The following is a 19,866-nucleotide window of genomic DNA, read 5'->3' as shown; positions in this document are numbered from 1 at the left end:
TGTCTTGGTTACTTTTCTCATTGCAGACACCCGAACTTAAAGGGGGAGGGATTATTTAGCTCACAGTTTGTAGAGATTTCAGTCCATAATCAGCTGTCTCTAAGGCAGGGTGGCATGTGGCAGAGAGTCATGGCAATGGAACACAGTAAAAGCAAGCAGGGGAAGGAAGGGACAAGTCTCCTTGAGTCCCTTATATTGTAAGGAGGCTACCTATCCTAGGGTATGTATAGCACTCATGTCCTTAAGCCTGTGGCAACAGAAACACCAAAAGGACACCCAAGATTTGGAGGCAGACAAGATTTAACATCAGACAGGCACAGACAAGGAATCAATTCTTATAAAAATATCAGGCCTCAAAAGTTCAGGGAGGGAGATTTTTATGGAGTTGCAAAGGGAGGTACAGAGATAGAGTACTTGGCTATCTTTGGATTTTACAATACTTATTATAGGACCAGCTGATTCTAAGAAACAGAAGTAACAGAAAAGTGTTACCTGGGCAACTAACAGAGGTTGAGGTATACTGGCGGTGTGTGCAGGGGGGTCTGCTACAATTCTAGCAATAGATCATGAATTAATCATAAAGTCTAGATTCAGCTACCTCTGAAAAGCCTGTTCCTCATGACTGCATGAGGCTTTAGAGGGAAAACTAGACACAAACCGTAACACTATGTGAAGTGCAATGTAAACACAAATAAAAGTCCATCAGAAGTAATCTTTGCTTTAAGTGTGACACCCAGGGTAGTCTTCACACATGACAGCTGCATGCTCCATGCACACACCTTGCTTACACTGACAGCACATGTGCTTAGCTTTCCTTTGCTATGTGGTGGGTCATTCTTGTCAACTCTCTTCCTATTTTGTTAGGGACCTCCTACTATATTGTACAACATGCATTTAGCAGGAAAATAAGATATCAATAAAATATCAAATATGTAATGAGTCCTTAGAAAAGACATCACTATTTTCAGCATCAGCTGTTTACTTGATTATAAAACCTAAAAGGTAGCATCAAAAATAAAAACATATGTGAACTGCAATGAAAATACAAACAAAAGTCTACCACAGAAATAATCTTTGTTTCAACTGTCACATCCAAAGCAGTCTTCAGACATGAAACCTGTATGTTCCATACATGAACATCACACAGAGAGCACATATATTTTATTTTTCCTGTTCTTTTTTTGTAGGGCACAGTTGACATTCTTTTGCCTTTCCTGTTGTGGTAGTAGGCCTTTGTGATGCTGTGCATGGCTCTTCACCTGTCAGCTCACTGATGGGCTCCATAATTTTTTTGCATAGTTCACTAGTTAGAAACATTTTGTTTTTCCTCTGCTGTAAATGATGTCTTGTGAGTTCCAGTTCTAATCCTCTAAGAAAAATTTTTTGTGTAGTATTTTGCACTTGTGATTTTCTTTGTAAACTATCAAACTATGCCACACATCTTTAGGATAGAGTAACACAACCATTGCCCAATGTTTTGTGTTTCAATTGACCTCATAGTTGCTGCATAACTGACCTACAGCGTCTACTCTGCCTTTAATTTTGTTGTAGAAAGTTAACATCTCTGGATTCCATTTTATTGATGTTTCCCTATCAATATTTCCATTATAATACAATGTTGACACCAGTTTAGTTTTCTTTGTCATATATATAAGACCAATGTTATATCTTTTGAAATCCAAATATTGTACTATACAATTCCCCATTTCACAATTGGAACATTTCATTTGGAATTTCTGCTTTGTTCCTATGTGCAGTTCCTAAGCTGGTCATTAGCAAATGTAACATCAATTGTACATCAGCAAACCAATTATCAAATGTCACATTCCAATTAGTTTGGGAGATGGGAGCAACAAGTCTGTTCACATTATTTGGTTCATTCCTATACAAGTAAGGAGCTGAGTTTCAGGATAAATTTTTAAATTGAAAACATAATATGTCTTCACATCTACAAGAGTATAAATTTTCATGCTCTATTTTGAAGGCTTTTTTGGCATACATTGCCTGAAACTACAGCAACAATGAAATGCTGCAAGATGTTAATCAATATCCATGTATTCACATGGCATGTAAATTTTTTGACTATTATAAGTCTCTCAAACAAAGAGCAAATAGCAGGCAGATTATCAAGTTCTTTTTCTTTGTTGTTGATGGTTTTGTCATCAAACCTCAGGCAATTTAGAAGGAAACCAAATCTCCTCAATGTCATTGTTAGTCTATAAACCTCAAGACCACAATCTATCATTTTTTCATCTTTTACTTTCCCATTATTACCATGAGACAGTCCTGCTAATTACAGCAGACCTATGAATGCTTTTAGCTTAGCTAGTGAGGTGTCATAACAAACACATTTTTGAATATGGTTATTGCTGCATACAGAACATTTTACTTGTATTTCAGCATTTGTGTATTTCACATCTTGTAGAGTTTTCTGTTACAATTTTCCAACACTGAATGGCAGTGCTGGCATTCCATCCAAAAGGTTTTACCCTTCCTAAAATCCTCACTATGTTTTTGGACCTAGTTCTAACATTGGATCATTCCTTTTGGTTGTGTGACCATTTTGTACCATTTGAATGGTCAAAATATGCATTCACATTGCTGTTTTCTTTGTCTTCTGAACCAGTGCATTCTCTGTTTTTATCGGTCAATTTTTGTTCCACTTCACAGTCATAAGAATTTTGGCTCATATAACCTACATCAAAGTCATTATCATCTTCATCCTTCATGCATGAGTAATAAGATGATTCACTTTCAATATCCCCCCAAACTTGCAAATCTGGTTTTGCCATTGTACTACATTTGGCTACTACCAGAAAAGTCAAAGAAAACTTTTTGAAATGCAAATTGTAAATGCACAGAAATTTAGCAATGAACATCTGATGAGTAAAGTTCACCTGTTGCTGCTTTGGAACTCCTGCACACACATTGCTGTTTGTTTGCCAAGTGGGTAAATGCATAGATGAGTCTTTGCTTTCCACAGGTGCACCTACTGTGAGTCATCTCCACATTCCATTATAGTAAAATATTTGTTTGCATAACAAAAGTGTGGTGTGGGTGTGTTTTACCTGCTGTGATGCTCAGGTGAACACATGCAAACCTGTTAGCTGAGCATTATGTGAATAAAAATCCTGGTTTGACACTTTTGCACATGTGTACACATCTTGCTGTTTATCATATCAAGTGAGTAAACACAAAGATTGCTTTCTGTGTCCTCCAGGTGCAACTACTGAGATGTAGCCAGCTACTATTATACTAACATACTAATTTACAATATGGGATAGATTGTTGTAATTCAATGTTATGCCTTATGGGTTTTGCCTTAATATTCATGAAGTCCTAAGCAGTGTGGCTGTTTCACAGGAATTATTTAATAAATTTTAGCTATTATAATTATATTAAACACAAACTTTGGCACATTAAAATTTTAATGTTTATTTGAGCAGACAGTGAGTCATGAATGGGGAAGCTGCAAACTAGAATATTTCAAGGATCTGCTAAAGGGGCACAACTAAAGTGAAAGCCCTTCATAGGGTGAACGTAAAAGCAGAGCAAGGAAGGCAACCCACTCGGGACCCCTTCTGCCTCTCTGATGAAGCTTTCTTTCTCTCAATAAATGTATTCTGCTTTTAACCTCTATTGTCCCTAAAATTCATTCTTCACTATTTCTTTAAATTTTATTTAAGGAGAAAAAGAAAAAAAAAAAAACAGAAAAAGGGTACAAGTTATACAGAATTTCAGAAAAAGTAAACAGTAGGAAATCACTAGTTAATTACTTATTATCATCCTAGAAATAGTTGTTGCAGTTACAAAATTAAAGCATATAGAGGGGACTTTCAAACAGTGAGACTGCAAACAGTTTTGTTCAATGATCCAAAAAAACTCAGTAATATGGTTATCTATCTTATATACTTAAACATATATGCAGTTATATCTTTTAGAGAACTTTCTTTTCCTTTCTTTTGTACAATGATAATTTCACATTTTGGGTTTTATTACTCCCACAGTTCTTACTACTTTTTTTTTTTTGAAGAAAGTAAAACCAAATGTGACATACCAGGACAGAGTCAGTCAAATCAAAAGATGGACATAATACATAATGTAAAAACAAAATACAAGGTGATCAACAATGGTTACCATAATGCCTTTTGTTATCTTAAAAAGAATTGCCTATATCATCAGTTATAATAAAATTGTACAAAACAGTAAAAAATAAGACCAATAAAACCAAAACATTGGAGACATTAGAGGACTTCAAAAGAAGATAATAGTCAACCAGAATGGGTGTCACAATGAATCTTATTGTCTTCATAGTTGTTGCCTATACTTTCAAACTTGGTACTATCAAGCATAACAGAATAGAGGAAAATCAGTCAAAACAAGATGGTGAGAGCAATACAGAGTTTCAAATCAAGTTAATAGGAAATCAAAGTGGGTTACTATAATATATCCTGCTATTTTTTATTTATTTTTCCCCTAACTAAAAGGATAAAAATGAAAAAGTAGATAATAAAAAGGAGATTGAGATAAAAAAAGAGGGCATAACAACAAAACAGCGCAGGTCAAAACATAGCCATTTAAGCAAAATAGTGTTTCACCACAAGATAATCTCGACATAATAGTAGTTACCATACTGTCTCTTCCCTTAAAATCTTTGGGTATAACTTCGTATACTGTAGCATCAAACGTATCAAGACAATGTAAAACCGTTTAAGAGAATGACAGTATTACAAGGTACTTAGAATCAACTAACAGAAAATGAATAATGGTTTCTGTATAATCTCCTTGTCTATAAAAGTTTTGTTTATATTATTACATATAATAAAATCCAATAAGATACAACACATTAAAACCGATGGAGACAGAAGAACAAAAGCTTGATGGGACTTCAAAACAAGAGGATATTAAATCAGCACTGCCTATTATGATGACTTGTTTTCCCCAAAATGGCTGTTCCCACCATCCAACCCTCTCTGCCTCATTTCTGTTGAGCTCTTTTTCTGTCATTAGTTGTCAGTTTGTCCTCTTCATTTCGCTTTCTGCTCCATTCATTGTGGCTGCTCTGCCACTGTTTCTGGAATCTTGGTATTTTTCATTTTTAGAATATCCTGCAGTAATCTCTGTAGAGTTGAATTGGTGGTTGCAAATTCCCCTAGTTACTCTTTATCCTGGAAGCACCTTGTTTTTCCATCAATTTCTAGGGACAGTTGTGCAGGATCATTCTTCACTTTTAGAGAAAACAAACTCCTACCCAACATCGAGTAGGTTGGAAATTTCATTCTCCTATATCAGTTGAAGATGTTCCACTGAGATCATTGGACAGACACATATACAGCTCAATGCCAAAGCTCCTTACTCCTTTGGACTACATTCTTAAGCACTGGAAGATTCTCAACTCTTTCAGGTTGAAAGAAAGCTGTTTGATATTTCTCTGCACATGTGCACGACTGACTTATTCTCGAGAGCCAAAATAGAATGCACTTCCATTTTATTAATTATGATGTTCCAAGTATTAATTATGACGTTCTTTAACAACTAAAGGTACATTGTAAAAAAGAGGAAAAAATGATCACAATTGTCTTACATTCAAACCTTTATATCATTAAGAAATAATTCTTATTAATTCTTAGGTATAATAATTGCTGTGAGACTACACCACTCATAGGTCTCTTTCTCTCAGTGGCTTAAAGCAAATTAAACTAGAACTAGGAAAATTTCCAGATGACCCTGATAAGTATATCGATGTCTTAGAGGAATTATTTAGAGCTATATGCTAGGCTGAAAAGATTGTCTTCTAGTGAGAGACAAGCAGCATTACAGCTGCTATTGCCTTTGGAGATGAGTATCATCTTGTTAACTTTAGAAAATCAGAAGATTGACAGCCAGGGGAACCACCAGTTCCCACTGGGGCTCAAGCAGTTCCCACCCAAGACCCCTATTAGTCTAGCAACCAGCCAGTAAATTAGAGCAGGCAACATTTTCGAGTGTATATTCTTGAAGGTCTAAAAAGGACAAAAATCTAGCCCTCTAGTTATTTTAGATTGTCAGCTATTTCTCAGGAGAAAGATGAAAACTTCTCTGACTTCTTAGATCATTTATTAGAGGCACTAGTAAAACATGTCCATAGATTCTGATTCAATAGAGGGATAGATTTTGCTTAAAGACATGCTTATTACTCAGGCAACCCCAGATATTAGAAAAAGTTACCAGAGATAGTCTTTATTCCAGATAGTTCATTTGATATTTTAGTAAAAACTGTCTCCTTAGTATTCTATAGGCAGGATTGGGGGAACGTCAAAGAGAGAAAATAAAGAAACCAGAAAGTAGCTGCCCTTGTTGCAATCTTACCTTAAGTCTGATTCTGGGGGCTCCAAGAACTCAATGACTAGACCCAGCTGCTATAACTGTGGAAAGCCAGGTCACCTTAAAAGGGACTGCCTTAAGAGGCTACCCTGCCCTTGCAAAGCCATGCCCTAACTGCAAAGGTGACCACTGGAGGTCCGACTGTCCTGAGTTTGAGGCCCTACAGTTCAGACCCATCCTATCAGCTGGTCCAGCTGGACTGAGGGGCCTCAGGACCCTCATCTCCTTCACTGTCATCGCCATAAAGGAGCCCTGAGTGATCATTACAAGAAGTAAAAAACCCAGCCTATTGCTGCACATTGGCATAAGTCTCTTTGTCCTCCGACTCTGGCCTTTCTTCCAGGCATCATACCTTAATAAAAAATCACCAAAAATATCTTGCTTAAGCTATAATTGGAATAATTTTCTCTGTACTTATTCCTTTTAGTTATGCTCAAAAGACCAACTCCAATCCTGAAGAGATTTTATCCTGTCTAAATACTGTGATATAATCCAGGGTGCCATCTAACCAAAATGATGCTGAGACTATTTTACAAATATAGTACATATTGTTCATGCACAAAAACCTATAGAGTTTTTCATTGGTTACATGTTATCAAACATTTAGAGATAATTATAACTAAAGCTAGAGGGAGTTTAGACTCCATCAATCAAGGGACCTAAGAGCCAATCAATTACAATGTATATCCCTTAAAAGTTTCTAAAACTTACCTGTCAGCCCTACCGCTCATGCTTTGATTATACATGCTTTGATTAAAATTTGTTCTTGCTAAAGGATGCCAAACCCCAAGTAATCACAAATATGCTAGATTCGTTTTAGATTCTTTTTCCTGGGATTTACCAGATCTTGTCCAGAGAGAACTCAGTGACACATATCAAGGCTCTAACTATACTCAATAGACCTCCATGACACGGCAGATTTGTCTTCTCTCTTCATTGTCTTCCCTATCTGATCCCAACTGAGTAATCACACTTGTAATCTTATTGGTTGACCATAGCGCTGTCCTACCTCACGCCCACCTGCATTGCGAATTCTCATTTTTCCTCATCATGGACCTGCCTCACCTCATAGTTTTGCTCTATAAAAATCCCTGAAAGAGTCAGGATCCTTGACAACCCACTCGGAATCCCTTCTGTTTCTATTTATTTCGATAAATATCTCAGAAACAGAGCAAGGAAATTATCTAACTGATGAAAGTGTGTACAATTGCCATCTTTGGTCTCTCCCAGTGGACTATTAGGTGTATACCATATACCTAAAGTCCAATTGGCCTATTGTAATTTACTGAGTTTAGGTTTCAATTTACTTAAGTACCTGGGGCAGCAGAGCCACAGTAGTCTAATAGCTTCTCATTTCATTTTTTGGCAATTATGATTATGGGTCCCATTACTGATTTTATGGGTATATTGTAAGGCAGACAATAATGCCTTGCATTGTAAAACAATAGCATTTTCACCATGTAGAAGAGGGAGTGTCTTAGTCATTTTCTCATCAATGAGACACAATACTCAACACCCACTAAATAAGGGAGGAGAGAGTATTTTTGGGAGGGGCCTCATGTTTTCAGTTCATAGTCTACTAGCTCCAAGGAGGGATGGCACAGCTGTGGAAAAACTGCTCACATTGTGGAGACGAGGAAGCAGAGAGCAGGGAGGAGCTGGAGACGGAGACAAAGTGACTCACCTCTTCCAAGCATGCCCCACCACCTAATAGCAAGTGGGCTACAGTGTCCGCATAATCCATTCGCTTCAGGAAGCCCTGCCTGTGAATGCATGAGGCTGGTGGAAGGACATCTAGATGTAAATCATAGCAAGGAATCGCGGTTAGGGTCTGACTCTGTGCCCTGGATTTCACCTTCTGAGAGTGGTCTTATTCAAGCATTGGTATGAAACCTCATCAGATTATATGATAAGCAGTTAGACATTCCAATTTGCCATGTCATTGTAGACTAGAAGGCAGGTCTCAAGTCTGGGTTTTCTAGTCCTCCATCTTTAATGAAACAAACACTACTACTCTATTATTTGTGCATTATTATGAAAAGAACTGCCCCAAGACATAAGCTTTACAATGACAGATTTATTATTTCTCACAGCCTTGTGGGTTAAATAGTCAGTTCTAGTGATTTCCCTCAGATTACTTCTGTGAGTGCATTTAACTGGAGGGGTGTTTAGAGGCAGTGTGCAGCTGGAGAAATGGGGTGGCTGAGCTTTTGTTTCTATATACTTTTTATTTTAATTCTGGGTTTCTTTGCAGCATGGAAATTTCAGGCCAACATTTTTAAAAAATCCATCTGCCACGTATGATTGTTCATCAACTGTTCATCGGTGTTCCAGTATCCATGATGTCCTGTTGGTCAAAGCAGATCACATGACCAAATCCAATTCTTCATGAGAAAAGATACAAGGGTGGGTATCAGGAGAAGTGATTCATTGGTGGCCACTGCTGTAATAATCTATTCACTACAGCTTATTATTGTCACTGCATGATCTGTCCATGTATAATAATCATTATTGTTCTTAAATTCCTACCAAAAAGCTAAATTTTAAGTGAAATGCATGTCTGTGATAAGCAGTAACTATATATGTATATGCTAACGTGCATACACTTCTTTGCATATGATGGCTTTTTAATAAGTGCCAAGTTAACTGATAACCAGTGGAAAGAGTTTGCACATAATGTCCCTTAATGTTAACAGTTGTAGATTGACCTTTCTCAACAAATTGCTTACTATAGAAACCACAGTTCTTCAAAGGATATACTTTTTTAGATGCAAGAGTTACAACCTTGATTTCCTCTGATTTGCCCTACTGCACTCAATGTTATGTCCATTACAGTCCATCATAAGTAGAAGGATTACATAAAAGTTTCCTTGGAATCTTACTATTTTTTAAAAATAAAGAACATAAGTTATTGTGCAATAAGCTAAAATAGTATTCCCCTTTTCTTGCCAAGTTTTTACTTTCATTAGAGACTGCCTGCTGCTGCAAATAACAGAAAATTCAACTCAGTTGCTTTTCAGCAGTAAGAAAATGTATTGGTTTAATCACCAGGACCTCAATAGCTTGCTTTCAGTTGTGTTTGACCTGGCAGCTCAGTGAGGTCTTTAAGGACCTAAATGCTATTCACCTCTTTACTCTGCCATGTCTGTAGCATTGGCTGCCTTCGCTTATGGACAGAGGTGGCTGCTAGTGGCTGATGGGGCTACATCCTCCCTTATTTACTTTGTGAGAGACAAAGAATGTGCTCACTCCAATGGCTTTCCAGGAAGAGTTGAGTTAAAGAGCTTCCTTCCTAGATATCCTCTCTATAACCGCCACTTACTCTTGATCACTTCAATTGGATTTCATGACCATTCCTGAGCAAGACATTGGCACAAGGGGGATGGGTCACTTTGATGCATGTAGACAATCAACTCCCAATCTTGAAGTGGGAGAGTGATCAGTTTTGGAGCTCTCTTAGAGCACTTGATTGTTCCTGAAGGACATGGATATCCCAGTAGAATCTGAAAACTTTAGAAAAGGGAACGTGAATGCTAGAAAGGCAATCAACAAGGCCTACTACACCTTCTGTAAGGCCCAACTGCCTCAAGTGCCATTATTGGTGCATTAATTTTCCATGATGATGCTTCAAAGTCTCTTGCTTCCATTCATGTGATATTATTCAATTGAATTTTTATTTCTCAGCTCAGGATTGGACAATAACAATAGCTGTCATGCAATGAGGAAATCAAAAGAGATAAACCAGACTTCTGGGAGCAGTAAGCAGCAACAAGTGAGTAGCTCCAAGGTTTCAAATCCAGACACTGGAAGGTAGTAATTTGGCAAAGAGAAGTAGCAAGATGGATCCTTAGAACCAGGAGTGATCTGAGGAAAAAATTGGAGTCCACAGAGAAAGCGATGAGATAGCCCATAACACAGAAAAAGGAAGGTCCACTCTACACCTGCTCCCCAGCTCCTGGGTCATGGTATAAGAAGGGAGAACTGAATCTACACAGATACTTTGAAAGCAGGTGACTCCAGTAAGAAAGGCACCAGTGGAACAGAGCAGTAGATGCCCAGCACTACAATACCTGATGTGTGACTCCAGTCCAACCATGGTGCCTCCTGGAGACAGTGCTTAGTTGGATGCCATTTTAGGGAGGGTCCATATAAGCCTGGGACTCAGAGCAGCTGTGGATTGGCTTCATCTCAGGGCTCCCCATGTTAAAAACCCACAACAACAAGGTGAGAAACAACTATGGGAGACATCCAGGGTCAGGGAGCCATGGTCAGGCCAGCAGGAGACACCCAGAATATTAGAAGCTAAATGATTCAAGCTCCAACTCCATGACTGGAGGCCAAGATCAGCCCGAATTTCTCTGGATTTGAAAGTATCAGAATCAGCACCTCAGTTTAATCCTACTGCAGGCTTGCTGGGATTATCTAACATGGATCTGGGCTCTGATTGCCTCCTTAGCCTACAGAGCCCCACCCTGAATTGAACGCTACCAGATGGCAACCACAGGCTTGAAATCACAATGTTTTCTTTTTTCATCACTTATTTTTTTATTGGTTTTTATTCTTTTGTGAGTGTGAAACTTTAGTTTGTTTGTTTTTATTTCTTCTTTTTTTCTCTCCTGTCTTTTGCACCAGTTTCTCAAATTTTGGGTACTCTTTTGTCTTTCAGTCTTGCTTCTTATTTCTTTCTCTTCTTTTATTTTTCTATTTTTCCTTTTATCCCTTTTAAATTTTCTACGCTTATAGTAAAATCACACTATTGAACAGATACTTACTGTACAATTGTCTGAGTTTTCTTAGCTCTCATTACATAACTATAAATCTCCTATGATTAAAGGTGGCAAATTAATAGTTATCACATGTCATTTTCCAGTCTGTGCTTGATGCTATTGTTATTACTGATTGTACCACATTACCCATGGTGAAATAATTGTTGTGATCAATTAATCTTCCTCTGTACCAGCACCTAGGTTTTCTGGGAATCATAACCAGTACTACAGCCCAGTACCAAAGAACTTTATGCTAGGCTAAATAGGCCAAATAGGCCTTTCATCCACAATAAAATAAAGAGGCAGGATCCTGGGACAGAGTCAAAAGCCAAAAGCCAGCTATGCCTAGAAGATATCTCTGTAAGTAGTCATTTTCTAAAGAGGTCTTGATGCTAGTAATAAAGCTACCTACCATAAGCAATTTACAAGCCTCAACACAAAACAAATGAACAAATGACAATGACAACAAAAAACAGAAAATGAGAAAAGATGGAAGCAACATGTAACCCATACCCCAACCCATCAGGCAAATCGAGGGGCCTTTGAGGTAGAAGAAAGCAAAAGCTACCCCACTCAGTTTTTTGAAATGGTAGCAGAAGAATAACAAAACATCAATAAATTTCTTGACAAAAATAAAACAGAGATAATTAAAAATATGGTGACCATAATGAAGGAAATTAGTGAAGTTAGACTAGATGCAGATTAAAAAGAGAGAGAGAAGCTTAGGAAAGACATGAAAATCATGAGTGCCCAACACAGAACAGAATTAGATGCTATAAAACAGACTCAAGTGAAATCCAGGACATCAAAAATTCTACTGAAAGTATATGCAGAAGAGTCAACCATTATGAAGATAAATAGCAGATCTAAAAGACAGGGTTGTACTTAGTAATCATCAAATGAAACACCTCTAAAAAATAGCAAAGGACCACAGAAACATCAATCCAACAGCTGCTAGCTGATGCAAAGAAGACTAATATAAGATGAATTGGAATCAATGAAGAATCAAAAGCTAGCACAAAGGACATAAAAACCTGCCCACAGAAGTAATAGCTGAAAAATTTCCAAGCATGGAAAAAGAATTTGAGATATAGATAAGCGAGGCATATAGGACTCCAAATAGTCATGATCAGACAAAAACTACACAAAGGCATATTCTAGTCCAGAAATTCAACACAAGAACAGAATACTAAAATGTTAGACAAAAGAAACAAATTGTCTGTAAAGGAAAACTCATCAGAATCACAGCAGACTTCTTAACTAAAGCCCTTAAGTCAAGAAAAGCTTGGAGTGAAGTATATCAATCCCTGAAAGAAAACAGCCTCCAACCCAGACTGATGTACCTTGCAAGACTATCCTTCAAAACTCATGGACAAAGAAGATACTTCCATGATAAAGGACACCTGAAGACATTCATGATCACCAAACCAGCAATCCTAAATTTTCTGAAGGATATTCTAAAAAAGGACAATGAAGACAGTAATTCCAAGAATCCTATTAAAATGAACCCACCAGGCCAGGCAAGCAATTAAACAGAAGGGAGAGAAAGGGAACTAACAAGGATGTCATATATAATAAGGTTGTCATTTTATTTATGTGTCAATGTATGATGTATTGACATATTGTTGGAGCAAAGGAACAAATCACCTATAAACGAAAACCTATCAGAATCACAAAAGACTTCTCAACTGAAATCCTTAAGTCTAGGAGAGCTTGGGGTGAAGTATATCACTGTATGTCAGCACATATCAGTTATTGCCATCAATGTAAATAGCCTCAATTTATCAGTCACAAGACAAACAGGACCTCTCCACCTCCACTTCAGTATTTTACACTAATCCTACGAAAGAGATAATATAATCTCATTTTATTGATGAGATAAACATTAAAAAATATTCAGTAAGGGTGAGAATTTAGCTCAGTGGTAGAGCATCTACCTCCATGAGCCAGGCTGTGGGTTTGATTCCCAGAACCGAAATTAAAACAAACAAAATAAAACAGCTATGTACCCACAGCCACACTACTACCAAGTAAGTGTAAGGGTGAAAGCCAAGTTTAGGTCTTTGTATTCTGAATATATGCTGAACACTGTGCTCTTCCATTATGTTACGCTTCTCTCAAATGCAGAAGAATATCTGTTTATTTTAACAAGACCATTTATCTTTATAATATTTTCCCTGTGATGAAGTCAAAGTATTTTTTAGGAATGAAAGGGAAAACTCTTCAAATTTTCTAACTTTATTCGTATTTCCTAGGAAATGATTTAGAAAAAAAATGTTTTAAATCTATCTTCTCTTCCACAAATGAGCCAGACTGTTCTATTTTTAGGATATGAGTTATGGCCAGTCACTAGTTGTGGTTTACTTAGTTACACCCCTGGCTGTTTTCAACATACTTCCTGTTTCAAATTACATCATAGGTTATGATTACTTAATTTAACTTTAATGTTACCATGTGGCTGATTTTTTAAATGTAGAATTCTCTGCATTTAGTCTTTTAAAGTTTTATTAAAGTAAGAATTGCCACATTTCTCCACTCTGGACTTGGACAGTGGTGTTCACATCTTCATCTGTGTAAACAGTGAGTGTCCCCTGGATTCCAGAGATTTCACCTGTGTGCAGTGACTTGGTTAGTACCCAACAGTGGGGATAGGGTGGTATTTCTGTATTTCATGGGATCAATTTGATTGTTCCCTAACTCTAATTCTGTGAATCTGATTTCTCCTCTGCACATTTCCTATTTGGGTGATACCTGTAGAAGGCTGCAATTTCAAGGTCAGTCTGATTATTTACCTCTGCCTGTTGATGTAAACAGTACGTCCTATTCTGGCAGGAGTCTAAATCTAAATAGGAAACTGTCTTCTAAATCTATAGATTGTCTAGAGGAATGTGGATTTCTGGGATCCATGCTAACAGGGTGGCCACGTTTCAACTTTAACCTACAAGTGTCTTGAGGGATGACAACCATGCTCACCTAAATCTCTCTTCCTGTTTTGGATTTAGCTAAAATTAGAAGTTCCTTATATGTAGAAACCTTTCAGCATGAATTGGGATTAAGTAAACCCTCTAAAAAATCTAGGAACAATCAGTTTAATGACATTTCATATTGATTTCTTGGGTTGTTAGTCTATATTTTTCCAACCCACTTAGAGAATTCTCAAAATTTCTAGCTGCCAATCAGCTGAAAATCCCTATTGATTGTAAACACCAGTCTAGTTAATACTTTCATGAATATTTACAAATTTCAGCCTTGACTTTCTAGAGATTGCCCACTTCCTTTCTTTCCTAGAGTCTCATTTTTCCACTCCCTGTGCAATCCACAACCTCAGTTCTTCTAACCATGGTGGTCCTGGTTCCCTCACATTGGTATGTTTATGTGTGGACATATGACATGGTTCTGCTAGTGAGTCATGTAGGAGAATCTGTAGGCAGCTGCTAAGAAGTATTCCTCTTCCTTCCGAACAGTGAAAGGAGGAGAAAGTTGTCTTTTCCTGGACGTTGTATTGGAATGTGATGCCTGTAACTTCAACGACCCTCTTGTGACCTCAAGGGGAATTGGAAATTGTCCTAAGTGTCAGACTCATTGCTTAGGATGGCAGGATGGAAAGAAGATAGGAATTGTGGCATTGAAATTCTTCAGAGAAAACCAAAGACACGCAGACACATCACACACACACACACACACACACACACACACACACACACACTCTAGGGGGAGTAAGAGGGAAGGACTGAGAGACACACAGAGACAGAGACAGAGAGAGATTGATTGAGAGAGATTGAGATTGAGATTGGTTTTACTATGGGAATTGGCTCATGTGATTATGTAGGCTATGAAGCCCCGAAGGATGCTGTGAGATCTGGAGAGCAGGGAGAGCTTGTGGTATAATTCAGCCCAACTGCAAAGGCCTGAGATCCAGGTCTGTGTCTGGGGGTGCTATTATTATCAGATGGGGTAGGGACCAGTCTGTTTCCAAGCTTCTTATTTGTCCCAATCAATGAATTGGTTAGGGCAATTGCTGGATGTGAAAAATGATTGCTTATATTTGGACAGAAATAAGAAAATAAAGGGAAAAGGAGAAGAAGCATGTAAGAAGTGCTCAGGAAGAAAAGAGTGCTTTAAAAAAGAGAGAGAAGATGTGCAAGCAGAAAGGCACTGCAAGAACAAAAGGGCAGTGGAGTAAGGTCAGTAGTTGACCAGGGTGATCCCACTTGATATATGCTAGAAGTCAGGTATCTGCTGCCAAGTTCAGCGTGTTCTCAGACCAGAAGATTGGAACCAGTGCAGGGCTCTGCTTGATCCCATGTCAGGCTCGGTGCTGTGTGTGTTTACAATTCTCCTCAATCAGTAGGCTTTTGCCCCAGCTTCCTGCTATACTACTAGAATAAGTGCTAGGATCTGAAGGCCCAAACACATCTGAGGGCAAGGGACAATGGATGTCCCAGCTCACAAAGACATGGTGAGTTGGCCCTTCCTCTCTCCTTGTTCTATTTGGTTAGGACCTCAATTGATTGAATGATGTCTGCCAACAATGGTGAAGAGGGATCTGTTTCACTTAATCTATTATCTCACGTTAACCTCTTCTGCAAGCACACAAGAACATCCAAGAATTGTATTTTACCTGCGTTGGGGCATCCCTTAGCAGCCAAACTGATGCACAAAATTAATCACCACAGACAGGCTTTATGAAGTTGAGCAACTCAGTCCTGGGATGTCTCTACCACTGGACTTTGTATTATACGAGATGAAAATTTTAAGTCACCTGACTTAGTTGTTAAGATGCTCTCAACTGCAGCTAATAGCATACCTGACTCAGCTGAAATTTGTCTCAGTTGAGCACATTCTAAACAATGCAAATAGGTCATATTTTGAGGGTTCTCTGAGCTTTTGACTGGATCTCTGTTCCTATGAGGTCCTGCCCTTCAAATTAGCTTGTCTTTGATACTCACTGAAACGGCCTTTGCAAAATTCAGATTTCTTCCTATTACAATGATTCCTTGCCTGGCACACAGACCTTTCTTGGCTGGGGCCAGGCAAGATCTCCTTGGCCTCATATCCTATCAGGTCAGGCCCCTTGGGCACCTTAACGCTAAACATTTCAACTATGGTCATTGCTTGGCTATGCTATGTTCTGCCTCACCTATGTATACAGAAGCTATTCCCATTGTCTAGAGCACACTTCCCTACAGGTGAGTAACCCCGAGACAGCCTTCAAGAGTCAGGCTGTCTTTGTGAGCCTTTCCCAGTCCATAGCCTTCAGCCTCGAAAACGTCTTGGATGCTCCCAGCATCCCCAACTGAATCCTCTGTTAAAGCACATGACACTGCAGTGCAATGATCCCTCACAACTGACTATAGTCTTTGAGTGAAAAATTTACTCATCTTAGTATTTCCAATGCCTGGCACATTAGCCAGCACATGACAAACAGGTACTAAATACTTATGAATGAATGGGAGTAATTCTATAATCCAGACTTGGGTTCACAAAAACAATTCTATCACTCTTGGGCTGACCTTTATCTGGTATTTTGCAAACTATAACATCCTCAGCAGGGTTAGAAGGAATGAAGGGAAGAAGTAGAATATTTAACTCTGTAATATTCATTATCAAGTTTCTGGAAGAAGGGGAACTACAGGGGTGAAGATTTCCTTTTACGTTTTATCTGTTCTCTCTATGCCTAACTCGCTGGATGAACTGTGCAACAAACATGCATTGAGTGTCTGCTATGTGCCAAGGGTGGTTACAGCACTTGGGGTATTATCAGTGAACAAAACACAACCTTGGGCACTGGCTTTACCAATAAGGTTAATCATTTCCCCTTTCTGCATCTTAGTCCTGCACTGCTGGTGAAAAAGAAACAGTACCATGGAAAGCTGCAGAATCCCAGGTGAAAGTCACAGGAACGCAGGCACCTGTATTGATTCTAAGTGCTGCTAATACCCTCTAGAACCAAGGACAGTGAAGAGGAGGAGGTCAGGGATGCATTCTATTCCCTGACTTTGTTTTCCCAGCAATCCACATCAGTGGCATTGAAGTTATGTTTTTAGACAGCAGTTTTATACACACACTCCATCGAGGGGTTTTCTGCTTCCTTTCTCACTGAAAATCTCACGCAAGATAGTGAGGGCCACCCCCATACACCACCTTCACATTCCCTCTCTGCTTCGCGGAGGACTTTGCACTGGGAGGCTCCACACAGCCTTAGAAGCTGATCGGCAAGGGCAAGGGTTCCCTACAAAAGCTACGCTGGTTGAAAGGAATTAAGGGATGCGTTTATGTTCCCTTTCTATAATCTCAGCTTCCCTTGAAGTAGAAGGTCAACTGGAGTAAAGGCTACATTGATTTTCTTCTGAGAAAAAGAACCCTCGGGATTTTAAAAGTAAAGTCCTAATTGCTCTGTAAGAGATGTTTTTATTTTACAAGTATTCTGATGGAAGTGGCAGCATGATTGCATTTCTGACAGGATTACTGGTGCAACTCCAGCTCTCCCCAGGGAGAGGCCTGTGGGGATCTCCCTCCTGGAAGAAGTGGCAAACTCGCTGCTCCCCAAGGTACACTTGGCTTACGCACGGCCTAAATTAAATAATCAAAAATTCAACAGATGCTAACACAACAAATAATGGAAGTTGGGCAATTTATGGTCTTAGCCAGAACTCGATGGGAGCATGAAAAAGAACTGCAAAATATAATAATAACTATCTCACTTTGTGTTTCACAACATCCCAATGGCTCCATCTCTCCAAATGCGCAAATGTGAGAGAAACTGGAGAGAGGAAAATAAATGGCAAGTATAGCACACGTAAACACTGGAAGGAAATATAACAGAAGCGCGGAGGAAGGGCGCAGCTCCTAAGTCTCTCAGACCTTCCTGCAGGCTGAGATCCCGGCAGACCCCCACCTGCCCCACGGTGCCCGGAGGCTGCTCCACCGCGACACAAGAGCTGTCCCTGGCCCAGGAGCACCTAGAAGGCGCTTTCGCAGGAGCAGGGCGGCAGTCTGGGGCGCGGCGGGGGTGGGCGCGCGCAGCCCTCGTCCCTCCGAGCGTGGTGGTAATGCGGCTGGGGCCAGCGGTGGCGGTGCAGAGCCTGGTGGCCCCCGGACCCCCCGCTGTCCTCCTCCACGCCCTCCCGCGCACAACACAGGGAGCCCAGGCGTCTCCGGAGCCGCCGCCGGAGCGGGCCGTCGCCCTCCTGGAAGAAGAGGTACACGAGAGGGTTGAGGGCGCTGTTGGCCGCCGATATGACATGCAGCGCCGCCGCCAGGCCGTCTCCCTCCCAGTCTCCCGCGGGCCCGGGCGCCCACGCGGCCGCGAGCCGGGCGGCGAAGTAGGGCAGCTCGCAGCCCACGAAGAGCAGCGACAGCACGAGGCTCATCTTCACGCTCTGCACCTTGGCCCAGGGCAGCGCGGTGGCGCGGACTGGGCTCGCCGAGCAGGGCGCTCCGGCCTCCGGGAACTGGGGCCGGTGCTGCCACCAGAAGCACAGCAGGTGGCCGCAAGCGACGCCCATGACCGCGACGGGCGCCGCGAAGCCCGCGACTGCTTCGTAGAGCGAGTAGACCTGCAGGTGCCAGCGCGGCAGGGGCGCGAAGATGCCTCTGCAGCGCCGTTCCCCCGGCCAGGCGCGTGCGGCGTGGGGCGCGGCGGGCGTCGGCGACAGCGGTGCGGGGTCCCCGCGCACCACGAGGGTCGGCGGCAGCGCCAGCAGCAGCGCCAGCAGCCAGCCCAGGGCGGCGAGGGCGCGCGCGGGCAGCGGCGGGCCCTGCGGACGGCGCACTGCGCGCTGGCGCTCGAGCGCGATGAGCGCCACGAGGTGCGCTGAGGCGCCGCGGCCGGACGCCTGCAGCAGCTGCACGAAGCGGCACGCCAGGTCCCCCGCCGCGGGGCGCGGGGCGCCCAGCAGCGCCCACGCCAGCTGCGACAGCACGGTGCCCCCGCATGCGTACAGGTCGGCCACGGCCAGCTGCACGAGCAGGAAGTCCATCTTGCGACGCTTGGGACCGGCCCAGGAGCCGCCGCACAGGCGACATAGCACGGTGGCGTTGCCAGCCACCGCCGCCACCAGGATGAGCCCCAGGAAGACTAGGCGGACCCGGCGGCCGGGTGGCCCGGAAGTTGGCGGCGGCGGCGGCCCCGGGACGGAGGCTCCCTGTCCCGAAGTGAGGTTGAGACCCCAGTTCTGCAAGCCGGGCGCGGGCGGTAGGGCTGTGGGGCTGAAGGCATCCTCCATCCTCGGCCAGGAGGGCGGGGAGCCCCGACAAGGACGGGGTGGCGCGCGGGCCAGTGCAGGGTCTGGAGTTCCCAAAGTTAGTTGGAAAAACGCTCGCGCCGCGAGGGAGACGGGCTCGGGTGGGTCTGCGCCTGGATGTTTTCATAGGTTGTCCTCGTCATTTGTCACTCAAATGTGGGTTGTACGCTCGAGAAACGCACATGATTTCTATTCCCCACCTTCTCCGCTTCTGGCCCCCCAATCCCTGCAGGTCCCCTCCCCATGTCTGGCGCAGCCCCCCACCCTTCGCTGCAGCCTCGTGGGTCCCGTTCGCCTCTTGCATGGCCTGGAGAGAGGTCCCTTGGCTTCACTATGGTGATGGCTGATCTTAGCTGGGGACCAGCGGGATGGAGAACTCGTAAGATTGAGTCCCTTTCACGGTTTCCTGATAGCCAGCAAGGGGGAAAACAGAAACAAAGACTGGTTTTGACGGAAACCAGTTTAGAAATAAACAACGATTGGAAACGCCA

The 19,866-nt window shown here is 41.6% G+C and overlaps 1 protein-coding gene across 1 annotated transcript; it reads right to left on the bottom strand.

The window, feature by feature from the left end:
* Window positions 1-17,520: 17,520 nt before the first annotated feature.
* Window positions 17,521-19,493, bottom strand: Gpr150 (G protein-coupled receptor 150). Its single transcript, XM_063245366.1, has one exon. It carries the CDS (start codon window positions 19,355-19,357, stop codon window positions 18,092-18,094), a length of 1,266 nt encoding a protein of 421 aa, XP_063101436.1. The 5' UTR covers window positions 19,358-19,493; the 3' UTR covers window positions 17,521-18,091.
* Window positions 19,494-19,866: the final 373 nt, after the last annotated feature.

The sequence above is a fragment of the Cavia porcellus genome, unplaced genomic scaffold, assembly GCF_034190915.1.
Source record: "Cavia porcellus strain 051 isolate PalLab524CR breed Dunkin Hartley unplaced genomic scaffold, mCavPor4.1 scaffold_2, whole genome shotgun sequence".
NCBI lineage: Eukaryota > Metazoa > Chordata > Mammalia > Rodentia > Caviidae > Cavia > Cavia porcellus.
The sequence above is the reverse complement of the archived record's forward strand: the minus strand, read 5'-3'. Positions and strand labels throughout refer to the sequence as shown.